The sequence below is a fragment of the Pipra filicauda genome, unplaced genomic scaffold, assembly GCF_003945595.2.
Source record: "Pipra filicauda isolate LSUMZ 115617 unplaced genomic scaffold, ASM394559v2 scaffold87_size3191425_pilon, whole genome shotgun sequence".
NCBI classification, from domain to species: domain Eukaryota; kingdom Metazoa; phylum Chordata; class Aves; order Passeriformes; family Pipridae; genus Pipra; species Pipra filicauda.
The window spans coordinates 2,484,868-2,508,524 of record NW_024105064.1 but is presented as its reverse complement, the minus strand read 5'-3'; the positions used below and the strand labels follow the sequence as shown (position 1 = coordinate 2,508,524).

General features: G+C 51.3%; 1 protein-coding gene and 1 long non-coding RNA gene across 7 annotated transcripts in view; one reads left to right on the top strand and one right to left on the bottom strand.

The window, feature by feature from the left end:
- Positions 1–830, top strand: part of LOC113991941 — a 95,945-nt gene extending 95,115 nt beyond the window's left edge. For 3 of the 4 annotated variants that reach the window (XR_005567081.1, XR_003542110.2, XR_005567079.1), the window contains exon 9: positions 67–830. This is a non-coding gene — a long non-coding RNA (uncharacterized LOC113991941). The remainder of the gene's footprint in view (positions 1–66) is intronic. The other variant, XR_005567080.1, reaches the window with a different exon arrangement.
- A 37-nt stretch (positions 831–867) lies between these two features.
- SKI (SKI proto-oncogene) overlaps positions 868–23,657 on the bottom strand; it is a 115,834-nt gene continuing 93,044 nt past the window's right edge. For all 3 annotated transcript variants that reach the window (XM_027728713.2, XM_027728710.2, XM_027728712.2), the window contains 6 exons: positions 7,666–7,791; positions 7,053–7,168; positions 5,766–6,016; positions 5,000–5,301; positions 2,751–2,981; positions 868–1,527 (listed from right to left, as the gene is read on the bottom strand). In XM_027728713.2, coding sequence (XP_027584514.1) covers positions 1,339–1,527; positions 2,751–2,981; positions 5,000–5,301; positions 5,766–6,016; positions 7,053–7,168; positions 7,666–7,791 — 1,215 coding nt within the window. In that variant the 3' untranslated portion in view covers positions 868–1,338. The remainder of the gene's footprint in view (positions 1,528–2,750; positions 2,982–4,999; positions 5,302–5,765; positions 6,017–7,052; positions 7,169–7,665; positions 7,792–23,657) is intronic.

Here is a 23,657-nt window from a genome sequence, read left to right as displayed (position 1 = left end):
ATGAAAGTGAGCTTCTTGTTAAAAACAAAAAGGTTTTTAATAAAAAACCATGTGGCTTATTCACAGCAGCAAAACCATCGGTGGTGTGGTCTGTGGTGTCCGAGGCTGCACCTCCCTGGGCACGGGAATCCTGCACTTTCCAGGGCACAGGAATCCTTCACTTCCCTGGGCACGGGAATCCTGCACTTTCCAGGGCACAGGAATCCTGCACCTCCCTGGGCACAGGAATCCTTCACTTCCCTGGGCACGGGAATCCTGTACCTCCCTGGGCACGGGAATCCCAACGGGCAGCTCGGGACAAGGGCAGGGAAATACTGAACTCACGGCGAGATGGTGCAACGAGACGAATTTTCCAGAAAACTGAAAGCTGAAGATTTCAGAATGACTTCAACACACAGATGTCTCTGCTTTGTTCCTCTACCAACTGATCATCCATTTCCTTCCTCCCTTTCTTTCTTCCCTTTCCCAAAGCTCAAGTGCTCCTGGATGAAGTCTCTGCACACACCAAGGGTGCTGGCGTGGGCTGCACACGCGGGGCCCGTGGGGCTCTCAGTCCAACAACCACCTCCTTCCCCACCCCCTGCACGCTCCTGCATCTTCCCTTCTTCTTGTGTTTAGGGCAGGAAATTAAGATAATTCTTTCTAAGGAAAAAAAAAAAATCAACTTGGAAAAGCACTCTGAACTTCCCCCACCCCCACGTGACGGGATGGAACCGCGCTGGCTTCCGAGATGGCTGGAAAACTGCTCCTGACATGGCACCATCACCAGAGAGGGGCTTCTGCACAAAGAATCCCAAAGCCTATAAAGTCATTAAAAATTGTGCATCGAAGGTTTGTTGTTTTTTTGTTTGTTTTGTTTTGCTTTTAAATGTTCATTATAAAAAAATCGTGTTAATTTTTTTTTTTAATACCAAGTCTGTGTAATGAATTATTTTAAATAGCTTATAAGAAAAGTTGGTTTGCTTTGTCAATTCCAAAATGTTCCAACGGGCAGGAGAACACAACCCCCCTGCCCTGCTCGCCTTGGACTCTGGGTTCAGCTGGACGACGACGCTTGCTCCGAGTTCGCCAGTAGAAAATTCTCGCTGTGGACTTAAAAGTATTTTGTTTTACAAACACTTTGTGTTTTCTAGGCACAGTAAGATGTTGTGCTATATGGATCGGGAAGGAGAAAAAAAAACAAAAACAAAAAAGAGGCAGAATTCAGTGCTTCTGTTCTAGAGGGTAACAACGTTTGCCTTCCAACTGCTGCGAGTCCGTGTTCCCGCCGGTGCCAGGACACCTCACACCCCCCGCGCCCGCCCTGCGGCGCCGCTCCCGCCCTGCCCTGCTCGGGGCTCAGTTCTCCATGGGGCTCGAGGTGCTCTCGCTGCTGGGCTGGCTGCTCGACTTAGGCCACAGTTGTTCCTGAAGTTCCTTGACCACCTTCTCCAAGTGTTCCCGGGCCTCCCGCTCGTGCAGGAGGTCGGCGCGGAGCTGCTCCCGGTCGGCCTCGGCGTGCTGCAGCTTCACCTGCAGGTCCTCGATCTGGGGGCAGAGCAAACGGGGATGCCTCAGGAGCCTGCACTGCACCACAGAGCTCTGCACAGGCTGAGAGGAGGGACAAAACCCTGCACTTCAGGGGTAAGACTATCAGGATTGAGGCAAGGAAGGAATTCCCTTTTCCGTACTTTTTTCCCTGCAGGGGCTGCTGAGCTTTGAAACTTCCCAGTGACTCCAGCTCCAGCAAGGGAGGTGAAAGCCAGCAGAGTTAAGACACAGCCTAAGAATTCCTTAATGCAACAGACCTCTGGTCACTCCTTACACCATCACTTCTTGGGGCAGACAGCTCTGGCACAGCTGGAGGGCCTGGGGGGCTCGGGGGGGCTGTGACAGGGCTGGAATCAAACACCAGGGGATGCTGCCAACCTGCCAGTCCTGGCTTCAGAAAAGATAAACCTGCAGAACATTCGGCTACTTGAGTTCTTTTTGAGGTGATTTTAGCCTTTCAGCTTGGGAAACCTCATTTATTCCTTCCCAAGGAGGGGATGTTTTAGGAGACTGAAATTCCCTGTTGTCACAGGCTCTGGAGCAGCCCCAGTGCCCGGCTGGACAGAGCTGGAGCACACCCAGCCCAGCCCAGGGGTTCACCTGCCCTGCTGGTGCCTGGGTTGTGTGCTCTGGGAACAGCCAGGCACGCCCAGGGCAGCAGCTCCCGGCTCTGTTTAGTCTGGACACCCCTTATCAGTGAGACATCCTGTGATGCTGGAGAGGAAGCCCCACATCATTTCCTGCTCCTGCTCAGACGCGTCTCAGCAGCACAGGGGCCACTCCCCTTCCCGTTATCAGAGAGCCTCTGATTGCCAGGGCTCTGCTTTTCCTCTTCCCCTCCTCCCTTAAAGCCACCACACCAAATACCTGCAGCTCCCACCTGAGACCCAGCACTGGCTCCAAGGAGCTCCTGTGTCTGACAACACCCTGCCCAGCACCCCCCCGCTCCCAGAGCTCCTCTGGCAGCAGCTCAATGTCCTCTGGGAGGCAGAGCCTGCCGAGGGTGACCCGTGTGTGGCAGGGCCGTGGGGGCGAGTTTGAACTCGAGGAGTTTAAGTTGGTCCCTGTGCCCCGTTTTTGGGAGTCCTGCCCTTCCCTGACGCGCTTTCCCCTGGGCTGTCCCTGGGAGGGCGGTGGAGCCGCGCCCTGGCAGGGACAGGGACAGGCACAGGCACAGGGACAGGGCCAGGGGAGGGCTGTCTCAGCTCGGGGGGCCTCACCTGGGCCGAGTACTTGGCTCGGAGCCGTCCTGCCTCGCAGCCCTTGTCGCACACGCGGATCTGCCGCGCCTGCTCCAGCTCCCGCTTCAGCCGCACCCGCGACTCGTTCGCCTCCTTCATCTTCTTCTCGTTCTCCGCCCGCAGGCGCTCGATCTCCTTCCGCAGGTTGCGCTTGGCCTCGGTGGCTTCCCGCAGCTTCTCCTTCTTGGCCACCCTCAGGAACTCCAGCTCCTGGGCACAGAGGAGGGAGGTGTGAGCAGGGGGAGCAGAGCCCTGGGACCCAAACCCCATCCCCACCTCCCGCCGGCTGGGACCGAGGCAGCGCGGGGCTAAACCCCGCTCTGACCCTCGGACAAGCTCTTTTCCTTTAAATCCTCTGGGGTTCCTGCACTCCAGCCACCCTGGAGTCCTGGATAACAAAAAGCTCGAGGGTGCAGCCACGTTTTGCTTTGTCAAGCAGAATGGCTGCGACCATCTGGGCCTGAATAAAGATGAAGTGCTGTTGGAGAGAGCTCCCAGCAACGTGCTCTGCTCCGGCTCCACGTTCCAAACCCCCCAACTGCAAAGCCCGGGCTGGAACTGGAGGCACTGGAGATGCACAACATGGTAGGTGCAGGTTGTGAGTGTCCTTTGTGTCCAGCAAAGCTCAAGAGGGAAGTTCACAACCAGCAGCAGCTCCATTGGACCAAATCCCCCAAAAATCCGCTTAAGGCAAGTTCAAAACACAAACTCTGTGTGTTTTCTAACCCTGGGTGCTGTGGGTGACTGGTGTGAGCCCCAAGTCTCCTGGTAACCAGCCCATGGACTGCCCTGTCACAACAGCTGGAGAACTCCAGGCTCCCTGGAGCTGAACTGAACCTGGGCACTGCCCTGGGCACTGCCCCTCCCACCATCCAGGATCTGAATAGGAGCTGCTGCCTTGGAACCTAAATCCATGGGAGAGGGATAAGGAACCTCAAGGTACACAGGAAGCAGCTCCTAAGCTGTTGAAGTCCACGTTCATCATGAGCACAGAGCTGTGGCTCACAGGTCTGTCTCCTAAATGGTTAAATTAGAAACTGAGGATCTTTTTTCCCTCAGCAGCAGCATTTCCTCCCTGTCCAGCCCTGGTTTCTGTGCAGTAACAGTGCAGGCAGGGCATGGGAAATGCACTCTGACAATCTCACTTCCCAGCCAGGCCATTGTTAGCATGGCCCTGCCTCTGGAAGGGCACACAGAGCCTGGAAACACACACACATGGACCTTCTGTGTGTGGGACTGGGAACCCAGAGCTTCCCAAAGGGAAAACGGTGCCCAGACACCCCTGACATGGGGAGAGACACTTAACACCTCACCACTCAGTTCTGCTGCAGCAACTGCTTCCTGTAACTCCTGCTTTAAGTACCCACTATTTAGTTTAGATATTTAAATATTAGCTTTAAATATATATCATTTATAAAAGTTTACTTTTAGATACATAAAATAAAGCACAGATTTACTGAAACACCAGGGAATGAAGTGATTTGCTAACTAAGAACAAGCCAAAGAGCCCCAGTGCTGGTTTTGTGTCTCCCATGCTCCATCTGCACCATCCCATGGATTTGTCCCAGCTTGGGAACAGCTCCACAGAATACTCAGAGAGGACACACAAATCTCCTGCCTTGGTTGTATCTTCTATTTCTCTGCACTGCTTCTGTCCCAGCCCCCAAAAAAACCAGTTCAGCCACCACTGGGCTCAGCTCATGGCCAGCACTGACCTGCAGCTCTGTCTGATCACTCTGATACAACCCCTGTGTCCAGGATTTCCAGAAATAAGGAGCTGCTTCCCTGACTGAAGCCAGTGGGATGCCTGACAAAGACCTCAGTTCAGCTGTGGCCAAGCCCCAGGAACACCCTCCCTCAGCTGGGACATGGCAGGGTTTTCACAAAGCTTTTAAAACTCCAGCTAAAGCCTCCAGAAATGTTTCCTGTTCAGTGAGATGAAAACAAAATAAACTCTGCTGGACTAGGAGACTTTTTCAAGTAATGAAAAGATGTTGATTTTGGTAACCATGGACTTATAACCCAAGGAAAAACAGGTGGAAAGCTTAAAGGTGGAGGAATGGTCCCTGTGCTTTGGTTTCCTGGCTGGATTTACAAACAGAGCCCTGGCAAAGGCTGTTGCTATTTGGGATAAGTGAGGCAATTCCCTTTTCCCAGGAGGGTCCCCAGTGCCCCTGAGGAGCCCCCGAGCAGGGCAGGGCAGGGCAGGGCAGGAGGGGTGGCAGTACCTGGTGCAGGCTGCGCTTGGCCTGCAGGGCCGCGTTCAGCTTCTCCTCCTGCTTCACCCTCATCTTCACCACCTCGTGCAGGAATTTCTCTTTGGCTTCTTTTGTGTCCAGGCCACTGTCCAGGGCCTGCCTGAGGTGCTCCAGCTCAGCTTCCAAGCCGCTGCTGTGGGAGTCAGGGTGTGCTGCCACCTCGTAGGAGCTGTTGACGGGCACGGGGGGCTGCATCCCAGGGGAGCTCATGTCCTTGGCAGAGCTGGATGAAGTGAAGGATGGGGAGGAGAGCGAGGATAAGGAGGAGGTGACTGGAAAACAGAAACATTGAAACATTCATTTAAAAATGTCTAAAATCAATACATGTGTTATAGACAGCTCATACATAACTCATATTTAAGAGTTGGACTCGATGATTCTTGTGGGTCCATTCCCACTCAGCATATTCTGAGATATATATTTTATGTATATATATATTATATAGCTCAAAAGATGCTGAGGCCCTTTTATACAGACACTATCAATATTCAATTAAAAAAAAAAAAAAGAAAGAAAATAAAACCTGGCTCGTTTTATACTGAGATACCTGAAATATGACACAAAGCAGCCCTGACTCAAGGGACCAACTCGTAATTTGTCTGAATTGTGACCATGCAATTCATGTCACCGTTGAGGCTTCGGGCTTCCAGAATTCCATTTGAACACCCAAAAAGCTGCAGAGTGAAAGATCCAGCCCAAAGACAGCAAAACAAAGGCAGGTACGACCACCACTCACATTCTTCCCTGGTTTCTACTTCAATTTCTGCTTCCGACTCCTTGTCCTCCTCGGGGGCCGGGGCCGTGGCCTCGGGAGCAGCCACGTGTTCCACGTGTTTCCTTTTCCTGGGCTGGGCAGAGCTCAGGGAGTCGCTGCCCCGGGACACCACGGTGGCACAGGGGGGGTTGCTCACGATCTTCTGCTGGGCTGGGGGGGCCAGGGCCACGTTGGGGGCCACGGCGCTCTCGAAGCTCTTGTAGGAGTAGAAGCTGGTTCAGAGCGGGAGGCAAAAGGAAGGAGAAGAGGGTCACATTCTCGGTTTTAGAATGCTTCCCAGGCCATGTGTGGCACTGGAATGACGGTGAGTTCACTGATCCACACCAGCTGAGAACCTGCTGTATCTCCAGCCCTGATTCACACCAGCTGAGAACCTGCTGTATCTCCAGCCCTGATTCACACCAGCTGAGAACCTGCACTTGTCAGTGTTTGCTCTCATTAAACCTGGAGATGAGGGACACTCCGAGCACCCAGCTGGGAAGGGATCACATTCCCAGTGCCACGTATCCCAAGGGCACGAAAGGGATGGGACCTCCCAGAGCCTGCAAGTCACAGCACCGTCCCCTCCCGCTCCTGCACTGTTGCTTTGCCCAGCTGCACACTGCACTTGTGTCCATCCACAAACGTTCTGGGAGCTCAAACCAGCACTTCCCGAAGGAAAGCCATGGAGTGCCAGAGAGTCTTTGGTGTGTCTGTGATTTGGACACAGCACCCAAGTGCCCATGTGTAAACCAGAGGTGGAACAACCAACACACCTGTGGTAAAGAGCAGCAGTACTGTAACATCAAATATGTAGGATTTTGCAAAAGGAAAAGCCAAGACTTTGTATCTTCCATCCAGCATCTCCGACACCACGTGCCTTCAGTTATGTGTTAAAATTCCTCCTGAACCTGCTAAGGATGGAGCTGTGCTGGGAACACAGCCTGTGTCAGGGAGCTGCTGCAGGGCCCATGGAATGGATGGGAATGGATGGATGCTCCCTGACCACCTGCCTGAGACAGTGACTCCACTGCCCTTAAATGAAAGCCCAAGAACTTCAGTGACTGTCCCCAGAGGGACCATCCCTTCCCCACAGCCTTTCCTTCCCATTTTCACAGCAGGTTTCACCCCAGAAAACCCATTTAATGAACACACAGACCACCAACGCTTCTGGTTTCCCTTCCGCCGATCCCACCACTGATGGTGGTGCAGTGAGGGAGGGACAAAGCCATCCACCCAGAAGGAAGCTGCCCCTCCATGTGTCCTTACCTGTCCCGGATGAGGGCGGGGAGGTGGCCCGAGAGCTCCTTCTCGCCGGCCGACACCGCGGGGGACCAGGGCCGGAACGCCGAGAGCCGCTGCCGGGGGTGCACACACCCGATGCTCTGGGGACAGGAGTGACACCCACAGTCCTTCATGTCACAGCACGGGGACACCCAGGGCCACCCCGCCATCCCCAGGGCCACATCCCGGTCCCCAGGGCCACACTCAGGTCCCCAGGGCCACCCCACCGTCCCCACAACCACCCCCACGGCCAGGCCCTGCTCCCGCCAGGAAAACCTCACGTGTGTTCTGGGCTAACGAGTTCTGTGCAGGTCACAGGGACCACAAACAGCTCCTGAGTCCTGTAGGATTCCTGCACCTCAAAGGCAGGAGGGAATTCCTCACTTCCCTGTCCCAGTCCGGGTCAGTGGGCACTGGAGGGTGGCAGGGACACGGGGGGAACTGTGCAGCTCAACGCTGACCAGGAGAAGGATGGAAATGGTGCTAATTTAGAAAACCTGGGCAGGTTGGTTCTCTTGTTTTCTCCTCATTTCCCCACTCCATGCAGTGATGCCATGTGCTAATTTGATCTTTCAATTACAAAATATTCAACAATCACCTTGTTGGATGAACTGGATAAGGACCGTAACCAACTGGACTGTTTCTCCTTCTCAGAAGAAGCTGGAGATTGGGAAGCAGAGTCATCTGTTTTGGGCTTTTTGGAAGCAGGAGGATCTGAAGAGACCTGAAACAAAGACAGGCAGGAAAACCCAAAGTCAGAATTCCTCACTTTGCAATCAGCTCAGAAACAGGTTATAAGGCAAAAGCCAAATTTGTATTTAAAAGGAAGAAACCTTGGGTGTTGTCCTGCAAGGCCAAACAAAGGAGTGAAAACAAGGGGCAGACACCAGCTGTGACATAACAGAGCTCATCCCGTCCCTCGGGATCCTCCAGGGCAGTGTGGAGGGTGCAGGAGACAGGGGCAGTGACCTGAGGGAGACACTGCACACAACTGTCGGCCCTTTATGATTTCTGTGTGCAGAAAGGTAAGTTTAATGTGGTTGCTGAACTGGAAAGATTATTTTAAACGAGAACAGACCAGACTTTGTTATTCTGTTTGCAGTGGTTGTTATGCCGATGACTTCACTACCCCACAGCTGCAGTGGATTCTGGGGGTGCTGCCAAGAGCTGCTTTGCCTTTTCCACAAGTGGCTCAGCTTGGCCCATAAATCATCCTCAAGCACAAGAAAGCCCTTTGGCAAGCAAACCCCCTTTCCTTCAACACTGTGAAGGAATAAAATTCCTATAGTCCCAGCGTGGCTTGCAAAAAAATTGGTAACTACTGGTTTAACTGGTGCTCTGGGGATCCCAGCTGGAAGCCCTGCCAGCACAAACACCTCCACGGGCAGGGAGGCAGAAGGTTCTGGACCCTGTGCTGCATCATGACCAGATATAATAAAAGAAACGTTCCACCTCCATTTCTGTCCCTCCTTCTGTCTTTTTGCAGCTCCAAACTCTCCACCTTTCCACATTCCCCTGCCCTGGCTCCCGGTGAGGTGGCAGAACCAAGCTGCAGGAACTACTAAAGCCTCATTTTTGCATTATTTTTTTTCTTCCTTACACCCCTCTGTGGTTTCTGTGGGCAAACAAGCATTGATACAGGTGAGTGTAAAGCACAGGGATGGCAACATCCTGGGAGCCTGAAGTGCTCCAAACCCAGGTCTCCTGGCCAGTGATGGAAAGGGTCTCATTTGCCAACGTCCTGTGTTCTGAAAATCAGTCCCCTCCAGGCACCTTCACCTGGGAACTCGGGGGCTGCTTCTCCAGGGGATTATTGAACCTTGTACCTGAGGAACTGTCCAAGGGCCCTTCTGCAGAGTCCCAACCCAGCAGCTCTGTAACTCCAGCCATCCCACCCCTTTGCACACCTTGATCAGGAGGAAATCACAGCCCCAAGTCCGTGCCCAGCCTGCAGCTCCCACAGGAGCAGGGCAGGAGCCTGAGCTGTGGCTGCAGCCGTGGCTGCCCAGCTCCTGCCAGTCCCCCTGGCACACACCCACCCTGCCCAGCGTGCCCAGGAACGTCATCACACCGTGCCCAGAGGGCTCAGCACAACATTCCCTGGCACTCAGGGCAGAGCAGATGAGCAAGGATCCCACAGGGAGGGGGGGTGTGACCCCCAGTTACAACCAGCCCGTGCCAGAGCCAGATGCCAACTCCAAGGGATTTGCAGTGGATTCTTTGGGCACGGCCTCAGGCTTCCCCAGGGCTGCTCAGACCCAGCTAGGAAAAGGCATTCCCACTCTGGAACACTTTCTGCAGAGCAGGACAATGCACTGGAGGAGGTTTGTTCCTGCTCCGAGATGCTGCCTGTGCAGAATCAGTGACAGCACGAGAAAGGTATTTGGCAAGTGCCCACTGATCCCAGCCCTATCCACTGGGGATGCTGAGCTGTGTGGGGAGGGGAGTCGGGGTGGAGGGTGGGGAGGAAGGGGGGCTTGGAATGGAAAAGGCAACAGGTGGCAGGACTCAGCATGGAGCCCGTCCCTCCCCCGGCCATCCGCCCGCAGGACATTCTGTGCCGGCCGGCGTGGGACAGCCAGGGGACCATTCCCACCCGGACACTGGGGCCAGCCCTGCTCCACACACTGGGGCCAGCCCCGCTCTGGGCACCACGGCACACGGGACACCCATCTCCAGGAGCAAGAGTCCATTCCCGAGAGGCTGCAGGGGAGATGTTCCAACAGAACGATCTCCTTTGCTCATCTCCAGCTTTCTCCACTCCCCCCCTTCCTTCCTCTCTAAATCCAGGCTGACATCAAGGGCCAGGAGGGCTCTGAGCACAAAACCTGTCAGCAGACCTGGGAAGTGATCCTTAACCTCGTTGCCAGGAGCCCGTATTGATCTGGAAAGAGGAGCTGCAGCTCAGGAGAAAGCAGTGAAGGAGGTGTGTGCACAGGGGAAACAGGTCCCCCAGAGACATGGAAATGGGAGAGAAAAGGAGGGGCTAAGCAGGGCCTGCAGGGCTTTCTAACTTCAAGTCATCTCCCACCACGGGACTCCTGTATCCTGACAAACCAGAGCTGCCTGATGGGTACAGCCCAAAAAAGGGCTGCTGCCAAGGTGGGTTTGGAGCTGCTGTGACACCTCCACTGGTGTCTCTCCACCCACTGTCCCGTTGTGCTCACAAGGATCAGCTGCTGGCTGAGGCAGGAGCTGCCTCTTGGGAGCTGCTTCAAAAACCCCACCTTAGCAGTGTACAAATGTAATAATTCCAGCAGCTTCCCCCCTGGTCTGTGAAATACCGAGTCACTGCATGTTGATTTTAGTCTCCCTGAAACTCCTGACCCAGAACCACCCTTCTGGCCACAGCCCGGAGCCACTGGATTCCAATTTTGCAGGCTCTGACTCTGGAGGAGGCAGGAGGGAATTTGCTCTCAACTACAGGAAGATACTCGGATGTGGAACAAGACGAGTCACTGAACACAAAAGCTCCTCTCCAGGTGACTCAGCCATTACATCCCACTCCAGGACAGATTCCAGGCACCAAGATACCCCACTCCAACACTCCTCTGGCCCCAGCAGCCAACAAACCTTGGTACTGGCTCAAATGGGGATGATTTGATTCCATTTCTTCTCTTTGCCAAATAACGAAACACACAGAGTTACAAAAGAAATACTGAAAATCTGATGTAACTTTTTTGCCATCTTCACACATGATTTATGAAACCCTTGAACACAAACTCTGGGAGACTGAAATAAGTATTTCCTGATTTCCTGTTCATTTTTTTTCTTCCATTGGAGGCAACTTAACAATCTGCTGTCAAATGGGCCCCGTGCTGGGCACACCCACTTGTGAATACACATCTTCTCCACTCCACGGCCACGAGAAACTTCAGGACACAAATGGGCCCAGAAACGTTTCCTTAAGCTTTGGGACTGCTGCTTTCTGAAGCAAACAAGTTTCAAGGAAAAACAGATACAGAGGGATTTACAAAGCTGCTAAAAAAAGATGTCAGGAGTCCACTGCAGAGGGAGATTGGGGCCTGTGAATAATGTCAGCCATTTTAAGGCAAACCCAAATTAGGCGGCTCAGTTTGGCCTCCAGCCAACCAGGGCCACATTTGACATGTCAGATCAAATTTTCTACTTCAATTAAGTATTACAGTAACAGACCATGAGACCAGTGGAAAGAATTTCTGACCCTCTCCCCCTCTCAGAAAGACAAACCATGCCCAGTGCTCTGCAGAACCAGCAGGTCCAGGCCGGGCACCCGAACGTGCAACTCTTCCTGCAACCACAACAGAAAATGGGCCCAGAAGAAATTCTGACATTTTAAGGTGTGGGAGTGCTCCCAGATATGATTCCTGGTGCCTGAACATCTACCCAAATACATCTCCTGAGGGAATTCACTTTCTTTTCCCTACTGGGCTGAGCGAAGGCTTCTGTTCCCTCCTCATCCTTGGCCCTGCTGTGCCCACAGCTCTGTATATGGTGTTTCAGAAGTGCCAAGGATTCAAAAGCTACTTCTGGAGGCTTCCAAGACCACAAAATTCCAGAACTCGGGAACTGAACTTGGAATTCTCCACGTGGTGCCTTCACGACTCACGGGCCTGAGTCTCTCTAAGAACAGGCTGAGGAGAGAAGGTGTTCTGGCTGCCTTGAGATTTCTTTCAGATCCCCAGTTCAAATTTAAAAATGCACAAAGGAGGCATCTTCCATGTGGGAAAGGGGCCCTTCATGCACATCCTTTAAGCCTCCAGGAGCACGTCGACGGGTGGCCAGAGCACTTGGCTTCCCAAAGCCTCTTTGTGACGCGGTCCAGAAGTGATTAATAAGGTATTAGAGGTCTCTGTAAGGACTGCACTTTCACGAGGATTAAAGGAATAAATATATTCAGGTACAGATTGAAAGCTGGGGAGGGTTGTCCCGATAATAAAAAAAAGCTAAAAATAAAGCTGTGCCACGGAGCTGTAAGAAGATTTACTGCTTGTCTCCTGCAGGCATTCAAAAGAGAGAAAACCCACCACACTGCAGTGTCACTGCCAGGGAGCGTATGGAGCATTTGTTTTATTTTTCTTTTTCTTACAATTTTGGTTCCATTGGGCAGGAATCCAGGCTTTCCATCTTCCCATTTTTCGCTGCTCTGGTGGAAGCACAAAGCACTCGTTTTACCCTGTCATTTTGGGACGTGTGATTACGGGAAGTATTTGCTTTCTATTCCTGCCTTCACAGCACATGTTGGCTGCCAGTGTGTCCCCCCAGTCTGACCCGTGGGGAATCTTCACAAACCACACTGGAGAGCAGAGCTGGGGAAAAATCCCTGCTGGAGCTGCCCCTGCCTGTGGAAGAGCCTCGAGGGCTCCCTTTGCCTCCTCCTGAGGGGTCTCCTGCCTGTGCAAGGCTCTGATTTCCCCTCCCTGCTGCAGAGCAAACACACCTTCCCAGCTGGCCCAGAAGAACTCCAGGAAAAGGGGTAATGGCTCTGTCAGTCCATCTAAAAAACTGGGAGCTGAGTTTTTCTCACACCTGTGCGAAAATCTTTAATTTCTATGGAAACACATCCAAAATTTGCAACAGAAGAAGTGAAAAGAGACTGGACTGTTTTATTTCAGACACCATCTCAGCTTAAAGCAAAGTCCTACGAGTCCCCTTTGATGAATTCATCTTGCACAGGCAAATTGGAATTATTTTCTAGAACACTCTGCACAGCCCCTGGCATAAGTCATCATCCACTTGCAAAGCTCCTTGGCTAGCATAAAAGAGAGAAAAAAACCTTTTCTCTCCTGTCTCAGTATTTCTTTCCTTTTATCCTTTTAGTACAAAAATTAGGCCAGATGACATCTGATGACTGCACTTATCCTTGGGAGCAAACACTGACACAGTTCTAGTGAGCTCTGCAAGAGCAAACCCAGCAACCACCTCCCAGGCAGACCCCAGACCCACAAACTGCATTTGGAAACAGAGGGAAGAAAGGCAAACCTCACCCCTTTTCTATTTCTCACAGACTGGTGAAGCTTCTGGGATCCTCTGGGACTTCACTGCAACTTGTGACCTTTTTCCCAAGTCCAGTCTCAGTGAAGTTGGGACATCACGAGGATGCAGCTCGTGCTGGAAACTTGCACTGACAAAAAACGCCCACCTGGCTGTTTAATCCCTGATCTCAACAACAATTCTTTTAATTCACTGTCCTCCTTGTACATCTATCACGCAAAATCCTTCTCTGATATAGATCTCATCCTATAAACCCATAAAACTCTCTGCATCTCCTACAATGACTTTTTAACAGCCATTCTCTGGGTCTCAAAAGTCTATGAATCTTCAGTGGTGGCTCAACACAACCAGTTTTTCCTGTGTAAAGTGATTCTGGTCCCTGTGCCAGGGACCAGCACGAGCACAAACCCACCGTGGGGAGAAGCCCCTGCACAGATGGGAACACTGGGATAAGCCAGAAACAAAGTGAAAGCCACGTGTGAACGTGGCTGTCAGAGCTCCCCCAGCTCCAGTGTGACACCCCTCAAATAAAGCACCCCCTGACCCTTTGGCTTCTTCTTTTAAAGCAGCATCTGAAAGGAGCTGATCATTTGTTACACCATGTACTTGCCTTTTGGCTCTTGGCTCATGCCACTGGAAGTCTCTTTTCCACTGGCTAAGAGGCTGTTTTGCCCTTCCAGTGGAAACTAAAAGTTGCAGCTTGAAAAGAATTCCCTGCCCTGTGGTTTGAAACAAAACAAAACAGTTCAACTCACACTTCCCAGTGTCTGAGCAGAGCCAGGGCTGGAGAGCAGCACAAACCAGGTCAGAGGGGCTGAGCAGAAAGAATGGCCCCTTTTCCTTGGGTCGTTTTTCTTGGCAGCAGCTGCCTGGGAACTCTGGGATGCCCTGTCAGTACCAGGGGAAGGAGAGAGACCGAGGAAAACAACTGGGATCTGCACTGCACACATGGGGATGGGCGTTCCAGGGAAAGAGGGAGCGTGTTTGGCAGTGGGGAGGAACCAAGGGGGGGGAGTGATGCCATCAGATTCATCAAGGAGAACCAAAATTTCCTCTGTGACCAGATTTGCTTTGCCCAGTTGCCGCTGAATTGTTTGTGGGGTCACAGTCCTGGGCATTAAAAAGCCATTTGTGGACACAGTTTTCTCCTCACATTTTCTGTGCAGGGCAACCAAGGCCCTCCTGCTGTAACTGCACTGAAGTTCCAGCTCCAAACTGAGGCATCTGTTCCTGTGCTATGGAGACATGTCCACTCTGCCAGCCAAGAATCTCAGTTTAGTCTCAAATGCTACATAAAAGGACAAGTATTCCCTCTGTGATTTCCACCCAGGGTTCTTCCCTGAGCACCAACTCAGCAACCAGCCAGTTCATGAAGCCAAGAAAGGGCAGACGGGGCTCTAAAACTGACCAAACTGACGGGCTTTTGGTGTCCTTCTGTCCCTCCTCCTGCAGTACCTGGGCATGGAGCTGCCAAGCTCCAGCCTGCCCTGGTTTGGGGTCTCTGCTGCCTGCAGAGCTCCCTGGGGCACAGAGCCTGCTCCTGATTCAGCTGCAGAGCCACCAGCACCCAGCTCTGTTAGTTAAGGGAGGAAGGGACAGCAGCACAGAAAACAGCCCAGTCAGTGAGCAGCCCTGCTTTAACAACCTCTCCCAATTTGGCTGGAAAATGAGGCCACAGCCCCTCACCCCCCTCTTCCCTCATCCCCTAATCCCCTGTTTGTGCCAGGCTGGTTCTCCCGGGCTGGCACATGTGTGTGAGCGTGTGACACCGAGGGTGAGGGCAAGGGACAGAGCCTTTGGTCAGCCTAAGCCTGGGACAGAAGCCTCAGGACATCCCCAGGAATTACTCCAAAGCTGGAGAGCCAGCGAGCTCAGCAACCCCCACCGTGACCCAAAATCACCTGCACTGCTGCCAGGGCTCTCCCTGCCAGCCTGCCCTGCAGCCCCATCTCCCCTCCCTGCACATGCAGTTTGTCAGCACATCTGGCTGGGCTGTGGTGCCATCCTGGGCACCAACAACACACCAGAGTAAAAACTGCACCAACAACCGGGATCCTGAAAGGCAGCGCTGCCCTGGGGCTGCCCCGCATCTGTTTTTCACTGGCATTTAATGTACTTGAGGTGACCACAGGGAAGCTTGGGAGCATTCTGGAAGGTGCAGTTTATGTGTCCAAGGAGAGGATCAGGAGCCAGGCTCTCTGCCTTGAAGCCCAGCTACAACAAGGTGCAGAGAAACAACTGGCATGAGCTCAAATACGTTCACAAAGTCACCATAACACATCACCAGAGTCTGAATCTTCTGCTCTAACCAACAGACAACGCCGTTTTTAAACCCAAGACCGCTTCACATATGTATCAGTGAAAGTCAATACATTGATCATGGATTAATAGTTGCAAATCCTATTAAGGTTACAACACTGCCACGGAAAACCCCCACCCAGGGAAGCAAAATGCAGCCAGGCCTCAGGGGAATCACCACCTGGAGCCTTTTTACCAGAAGATGACTGAAGGAGAAGAGCAGTAACCACACACTTATGGATATTTTAGGTGCCAGTGGCTTTAAGTTACTGAGCCAATTTAATACCATTCAAAGGAACTTGGTTTTCAGTCGAGGCCACTGCTGTAAAAACCCACTTTCTGGGGAGTAACTTCTCACCATCCGTACACAGAAGAGAGGAAAACCCCAAATTCCTTGCTTACAAAATGTTTTGAAAGCTCCAGACAGGCAGATGCTTCCCTAAGCACCCGAGAACTAACGTGCTCTCCAGTTCCAAGAAAGCCACAAGAAGCTCATCTACTTTAAGTAACAGTTATTACTTGTGAACTGTCCCCAGAGCTCCCGGGATAAAGGCAGACAACCAATTACAGTCTTAGACTTCCAAAGCTTATTTTGCTGCCTTTAGAAATAAGCATCACATGCTCTTTCCACCAGACACTGAGTTAAGGGGGGGTTAGGGGTGGTTTAAGAGGGGAGGGAGGAGGAGGAGGGAGGAAGGGGAGGAGAGGGCCCTTGAGTTCAGCCTTTCTGGCACACCCGAGCAGCAGAGCAGCTCTGCTCTGTCAGAAAGGGTTTGCTTTGGAAGAACCTTTTATGTTCCAGCGAGTGACTTGTCTAAACAGAACTAATTTTAGCCACACCATCCACCAGTGCAGGAGTGACACGCTCAGAAAAGGACTTTTGTCCTTCGAAAGGGCTGGTAACGGTGAGAGAAGAGAAATCATTCCAAGGGTTACCAAAAATATTAAAATGACTGAGCAAAATCCCACGGTGGGATTCATGGGGGTGTCCTGTGTAGAGCCAGGGGTTGGACTTGGTGATCCTCGTGGGTCCCTTCCAGCTCAGGGCGTTCTGTGGTTCTGTGGAAATGCTGTTCTCTACACGGGGAAGATCAACGTGAACATCAGCGCTGAAGAAGCCTTTGGCAAACTGTCTCACCCAACAGACACAGTTTGGACACAAAGCCCACCCATTTCCTTCCCTTTTCACAGCACAAACTCCCCTTTTCACGCCAGGTGAGGGATCTCAGAGGAAATGCCCACGGAATGTGTGGGAACAGGGGGGGAGAGAGAGACACAACGTTCCAAAAACCCGCTCTGTGTAACGTCCAACGAGGCAGCAAAAGATAATGTGAAGGGAAAAGGGGAAGGGGAACAGGACAGACAGGAGGGGGAAATCTGGGACACTACAAGAAGGCTTTCAGTTCTTGTAGCAGTGATAGATTTTAAGCCTTTAGGGGGAGAAGTGGCTGAGCAGCAGTGAGAGCAGTGACCGTGCAGCCACAGGGCCGTGTCTGCCACAGCTCTGTTAGCAGGAGACACCAGGGAGGGTTGGCTACACACCAACACCATCCTGCCTTCTGCCCCCACACACCCCATGTGGGCTGTCAGAATGCCCAGAGCCCCCAAAAGGAGCCATTAGAGGCCAGCCCTTGCTCGGCTGAGCCCTTCCCAGCCCCAGTTCATCCCTCGTGTCTGACAGAGCCCTCAAACCTCTGCTGCACCTCTCCAGCATTAACAGGCTTCAAACACAGACCCAGCTTTTAGTCCTGCCCTGCACAATGCAGGCCCAGGGCTGGTGTGTTTGTGGTGCCCCAGCAATAAACACGACCCTCCCCGGGCACGGCCTGTGCTGGTTTTGGCTCCCACTTCTCACTTTCTTGTTACAATGCAAGTTCTATTCCACGTCCCCATTCTGTGTGTGTAACGTGCCTGACCCCTATAAAGATGGTCAAATAAATATCTGGTGACCTCACAAGTATGAAAATAAGCTTATTTGAAAGAAAAAGTATATCTTCAGGGGGTTTGGCAGTAACTTTCAATTATTTTTAATTGCCTGGAAAATTAAAGTAAGAAAATAGTGTGGTATAAATGTTAGGGCACATTATTAAGCCGTTTTCATAATATCTCAGCCATAAGCTTAACAGACAAAAAGGGTTTTTTTAAGCCTGGGTCATCTGTTCAACATGAATGGCCTGTCTGTTCCCAGACTTCCTCAAGGGGTAACTGAACTGAAATATTCCGTGATAGAAACCAGACTTGGTTTGACCTGGTAGGCAATGAGAACTCCACAGAACCTTCGAAATTTGGGTTTAATTACAAACCACCACGGAGTCTGGACTGCAGCCTGGGATCAGACACACAAAGAAAGGAGTTGAGAGAAAGTTTGGAGCCCTAAACCCCAAGGTCCCTTCCCCCACACCATGGGATGGATCTTTTACTCCTTATTGTCAACACCAGCGACTCACAGACTGCAAAGTAAGCAAGATGTCCAAGGGGTCAGTCTGATCTGCCTTTCTATCGTTCTGCTCCTGAGTTCTGCTGTCACAACACCAACACTGCACCAAACCCACCACGGGGACCAGCACAGGGCTGAGCTCAGCCCTGGCACCACAAAGGCCTCAAGGTCTCATGTTTTATTTTCTTGTTTTGTCTGGTACTTCAAGAGCACTTGGGCTGAACTTTTCTAAAGCAGCCTTCAATGCAGTGAGTGCCTGACTCACACAGGGCTTTGAGAAGTGCTGTGGGTTAAAGCCACCCCAAAACAAAGCAAGACCTTACAGAAGCAGAGCTTTGTGGCCTTCCATGTCCTGGGCAGAGCAGAACCTGTGGTATAAACCAGCAATAGATGCCTGAGCTAAAAGCCTTGGGTCAAGGAAAAGCCTGAATCAGGCCCTGATCCATGAAAACAAACAGTGTAAGGTCGGTGTGAGCTGAAGGAGGAAGATGAGGTGTGTGGGAAGGGAATGTCACTGCTCAGGGACACACACGGGTCCCCAGGCCCTGCATTTCAGTGCCCTCTTCAAACATCCAGCATGCAACAGGTTCTACAGAGCTCACACCACCTCCAGAGCAGGGGCTGGAGATCTCTGATGGCAGCAGCTGAAGTGAGGGGGGATCACACACAGAAGGGACTCAGTAACCACAGGTTGGGTCCGTGGGAAACGGGGATCACGTGGATGAAGGGGCTGGCACCAGAAATTCCAAATACTGCCCCTGGAAGGGAGGAAGGAAGGGCAAACCAGCCATTCCCAAGAGGACAGGTTTGGGCACAGGGTGCTGGGCAGGACAGTGTGTGTTCCTGCGCCGTTCCATCCATGTGGGCACCCACGGAGCAGAGCTGGGCTCTATCAGTGCCTGCACTTGGGCAGGGACAAGGACAAAGAGTAGGAAGATGACTGTGTGGAAAAATGGCCTGACATGTCCCAGAAAGGCCGAGGGAAAATCCAAGCACCCCATCCCCGCCGGTGTCACTGCCGGTGCCAGCGCGATCCGTCACATCCTCGGGAAGGACCCAACTACAATGCACTGCTGGGGGCTGGGTAATCCCGGGCTCTGCTTTGATCTCTGAAGATCCCCATAAGGATAATTTAACCATTCTTACACTGCCAGAGCTTCACTTGCCTTAAAGGACATCTAAAGAAACACAGAGCTCTGAGAACAAACTGGTGTAAGGACTTCACATATTTACAGACTATACTGCTGTGTCCCGTTGGACTGGAACACCAAAAGGAAAGAGGGCACAAATCAAACATCAAAGAACAATCTGAGATCAGACTGACCCCCCCACCTGTGCAACCCAACAGAAAAAGGAGAGCCTGGACAGCCATAGTCATGGGTCAGACATTACTGTTAAAAGGTGGCATTTAATTTAATTTCATTTACTACCTGCTTTACCATGAGACTGTACATCACCAGTTCCAATCCCTGAACCCTTACCTAGCTCATATTAAGGATCTCTCCTTAAGGACCCCAAACACCTTAACCTGGAGGGGGAATGGGACACACCTGTGTCAGGTGAAGCCCAAGCCCTGCAGTGGAAGAGCAGTGAAGTGTCACACTGGTCACTGTCCTAGCGGGACAAGGGGTCACTGGCTGGCTAAAAATCCCTCATCTCCTCATGCAAGGTACACATGTCCATCAGCAGAAGGGGAGGAGATGGGTTTGGTGTGGAGGGATGACCCCAGACAGGGTAGATTTTTGTCTCCCCGAGGAAAAACCACACAGCCTGCAGGTATAAATACAGCCTGTGGTGTAAATTCAGCTTCGAAAGTGTGAAGCAGAGGGAAGCTGACATTTCACCTGAACGCTACTGAGGCTGAGAAAATCAAAGTTCACCTCAAGGAGAGTCTTGCCAGCCAGCAATGGAAACAAAAACTATCACCTTTAGGGAAACATAAACTAAACTTATGTGGTGGAACAGCCAAGAGCTTCAAAGGCCTCAAACACGTTAAGGCAAAAATCCTTTGCAGCCATCAAAGCTGTTCCACACGTGCAGCTGGGGGATTATTGTCCAAGAAATTCGTGCAGGTTCCTCCAACCGTGACAGCAAGACCTGTGAGGAGGGAGAAGAACTGAACCAGACTGCAAATCCAGCCCCTCTGTCAAAGCCTCTGACAAACCTGTGCTCAGCAAGGCCAGGCTTAGCCAGCTTCCCTCAGAAACAGGAGCACATGGAACAGGGAATGGTGCAGCAGCAAACTGCAGGAGCAGGGAAGCAGCAAGTGTTTGAAACACTGAACAGCATCCCCAACCTTTATTAATCAATACAGGTTAATTCTGCGAGGGAGTTTGTCATTGCCACTGTGGGAGCTGGGGAATAACTAACGCCTGGCTCAGCTGTCCAGGGCAGCAGCTGTGCCCAAATCCTCCTCGGAGGGAAGGAGCCAGGAGGTCATGGAAGTCACGATTATTTGCAATGAAGAGGGGAAACAATAGGTTGGGGCCCTCTGTCTCCTTGCCTCTCTCGTGGCTCTGTGAGCTGCTGCTGCCCAGAACAGGCGCCTGGGCTGGGGCAGCTCCGGGGCTGGGCCTGGACAGGCCTTTCCTCCCCTGCAGCTCCAGAGCTTCACAGCCAAAGTGACCCCTCCAGCTCCCCCACGTTCCTGGGTCTGACTCCCCTGCACCTCTGCCAGTGCCTCCAGCTGACCAGGAGGCACTTGGAGGCTTTAGGCTGCAGCAAGGGGCAGAAACTCAGCTCAAAACTGAGGCAACCCACTGAAATTTATTTTCTCCGATCCCTCTCCTCTGTTGAATTTCTCTCCTGGGACAAACCTGTTGCAATTCTGGCTTTCCCTGACTGACCTTTCTTGCAGAATTTTTCTAACCAAGACTCACAGATCCTGACTCCCACTTCATGTGAGGGTGGAGAAGAAACAGGTCCTAATCTTCACTCTAGGATGAAGTGTTGTAGTCCTGCTGACTCAAAAAATCGGGTGAATCAATATAAAAAACGTGGTAAATTTAATTTAAGATTAGCAGCCAGTGATAGACATTCCCTGCCTGTACTAGTAAGGATGAACACAGAACCTGCTGAAACCTAAACTGAGAATAACATTAGGGTAAATCTAAGATCAGAGAGACACATTTCTTGGTTTAAGTGATGTTTGCCCCCCTTTTTTTCTTTATACAGCTTTAATATTGATCCACAGATTAAGAATTTTGTAGGGTGCCATTGGAATTGTTTAATGGGATACTTCTTGTGTTATAATCTTGGTAAGGAGACCCACATATGGATTTGAATAACATCTTGAAAGGAGATTGAGCGTAATAAGGCGACAGACAGATTGAAAGAAGATTAAAACTCATTTGATCCCCAACTCCCAGGGAAAGCACAATAACTCCTCCCTGTTCTCCATCCTACACACACCTGACTCCCGACACTGTGAAGAGGTAGAAGGCACAAGAATGAAAATCCCAACCCAATGCAGGTTTCCCTTCCTGCCTGGGACAGGTTTCCCATGGTTGCAGCAGAGGTGCCCCCCCAGCAGTTTGGAATCCCCCCCTCAGAGGCTGCAGTGCCCTGGGGCAGAGCAGAGCTCAGTGATCTCCACGTCACCAGAGCTGAAGCTTTCATTTGTTTCTAATGGTATTTGGCTTGGCTTGGTTCTCTGAACTGCTGCTGCTCTCAGGTTCAACAGGAGACATGTTCCTCTAAGCTGATTTCCCTGTGGCTGAGGATTTAATCAGATCCAAGTGGCGATTAAAGCAGGGGCTGTAACCACGAGCCTTAAAGGGAGAGCTCCAACACGGAGCTCTCCCCCCTGGAAAACCCAAAGTGGAGCAGAATCTAACTGTGGCAAATGTGTGCTTTCAAAACATCTCGAAAATCTGCTCCTCCCGGGTCACCTTTCCTCTCAACAGGGTGAGAAGCTCCCGGTAAGCACCAAGAAACTCAGAGATGCAAATGAATTAAGGGCTGCACTTCATGTGAATGCATTAACACCCCCCAGCCACCCTGCAAGGTGGGTTTTCTGACACTCACTTCGCTCCAACACATCCACTGTAAACCCCCAGCACCGCCAGCTCCCTCAGACCCCGTCAGTGCTCCTGACATTCTTTCCTACAGTTTTCCTCTTGCTGCTTTGTAGGTCTGTGGTTCCTCTCATCCATCCAAAGACAGCACGATGGCATGTTTGGAGTGGTGAGAAACAGGATTATAAAAAATGTAAATGGAGCAGCATTTCCACAGCTCCACACAGAGCAAACCAAACACCAAGGCCAAAAACGCCTTTTTAGCGACAATTAGCCTCAGAAATTAGGCCTAATTTTACAGGGACTTCAATCATGACCCGTATGAAGAGCCAACGAGCTGTGCATCAGATCCATGAGCCTTGTTCCCATCTTCCAACTGCACAACAAAAGCAGCCAAGTGACTCACTCAGTGCTGGAGCTGAGGATGGAGGATGCTGGATTCTGGCTCCCGAGCCTGTTCTCTGAACGTGGCAAACACTGGTGCTGCTGATGGGAATTGTTTTCAGGGGTGCAGCACAGGAACAGCTGCTCCTGAGCTCCATGGAGCTCTGCACCGGGGGGCACCAAGGGGCATTTTCCATCCCTGGAAGTTCCTGTGCCATTGGGAGTCAGCATTTATTTGTTAAGCCAACTTGGCAGCTCAGTCCTCTCCTCACTTCCATCTCTGTGACACCTTTGAGATACCAACTCCTTGGTATGTGGGATAACATCTTCTTCCAAGCTATTCTTGACACTCTACTCCTACTCCTCTTCTATGCCTTTAACCATTTTAAAGCTGATCTGGGTCATGACTAATAGAATTAGGTACTAAAATCATGTGCTGGCAGAGCCAGACCTGTGTGCAAGGAAAGCCAAGGCAGCTCTCAGATGGGGGGAAAGCAGTCATGATACTGTGCTCTCTCTCACCCTTTTTAACTAGAATTAAAGCTGGCCAAAAATCCCACCAAAACCCTCAAACCTCAACTTCGCTCTTTTTATAATCAACTTATTTAATTTGTGTATCAGTCTAAACCCAGAATTCCTAACAAGGGGTGATGACGTGGCCCTCGAGCACTGCTGGGAGTGAGGGCACTGAACAAAGAAATGCCAACAGCCCAATTTTAGGATTTACTGAATTAAAGCAGGCACAGGTCTTTTAAACCCAGGGTCACAGGCCCAGGTTTTGTGCAAACCCCACTGGTTCTACCTGCTTCCACCTCACCCTGGCTGATGTGAAGGGCACATGCCCTTCTCATGGATATTTCCAATAACTCCTTCTTGTTTTCCTAGGGAAAAAAAAATTAAAATAAGAGCACCTCCCCTTGCCCCTGTTGTGACATTTGGAGACTGATGTGTCTCAGCTTTAGGGCAGCAGTGACAGTCACACACAGGCCTGAAGGTCAAGCACTACTGTATTTTATTCCTGGCTCTGCTAGTGATGTTATTTGAAAGGCTTTAGGTAAATCAAATGTAAACACTCGTGTAAACAGGATCACAATTCCTAAAGGGCTCTGGCATTTTCCAGCAGAAAGCGCTACAGAAATAAGACTTGCGTTTTCATAGAAAACAAACCCCAAAGAATCTCATTTTCCTAATTCTTTAATAGGGTTAAACACTATTAATTCCAGCTGGGAAACAATTCAAGATGGAGCTCAAGAGTTTTGTCTTCTACGTGTTGAACATTCAGTTTTCAAACCTTTTTCTGCAGCTTCCAAACAGCTGCAGTTGTGGAAACTCCAACAGCTCCAAAGGGCTCAGCTCACCTTTCTAAACATGGAGCTCAATTAAAAAGAAGATTGAAGTTGTGAGTGTTTCTCCAAAACTGGACATTCCAAAAGAGCTGCTCTTTTATTGCTCCTTTCCCTGGCACATCTCACACATCCACGT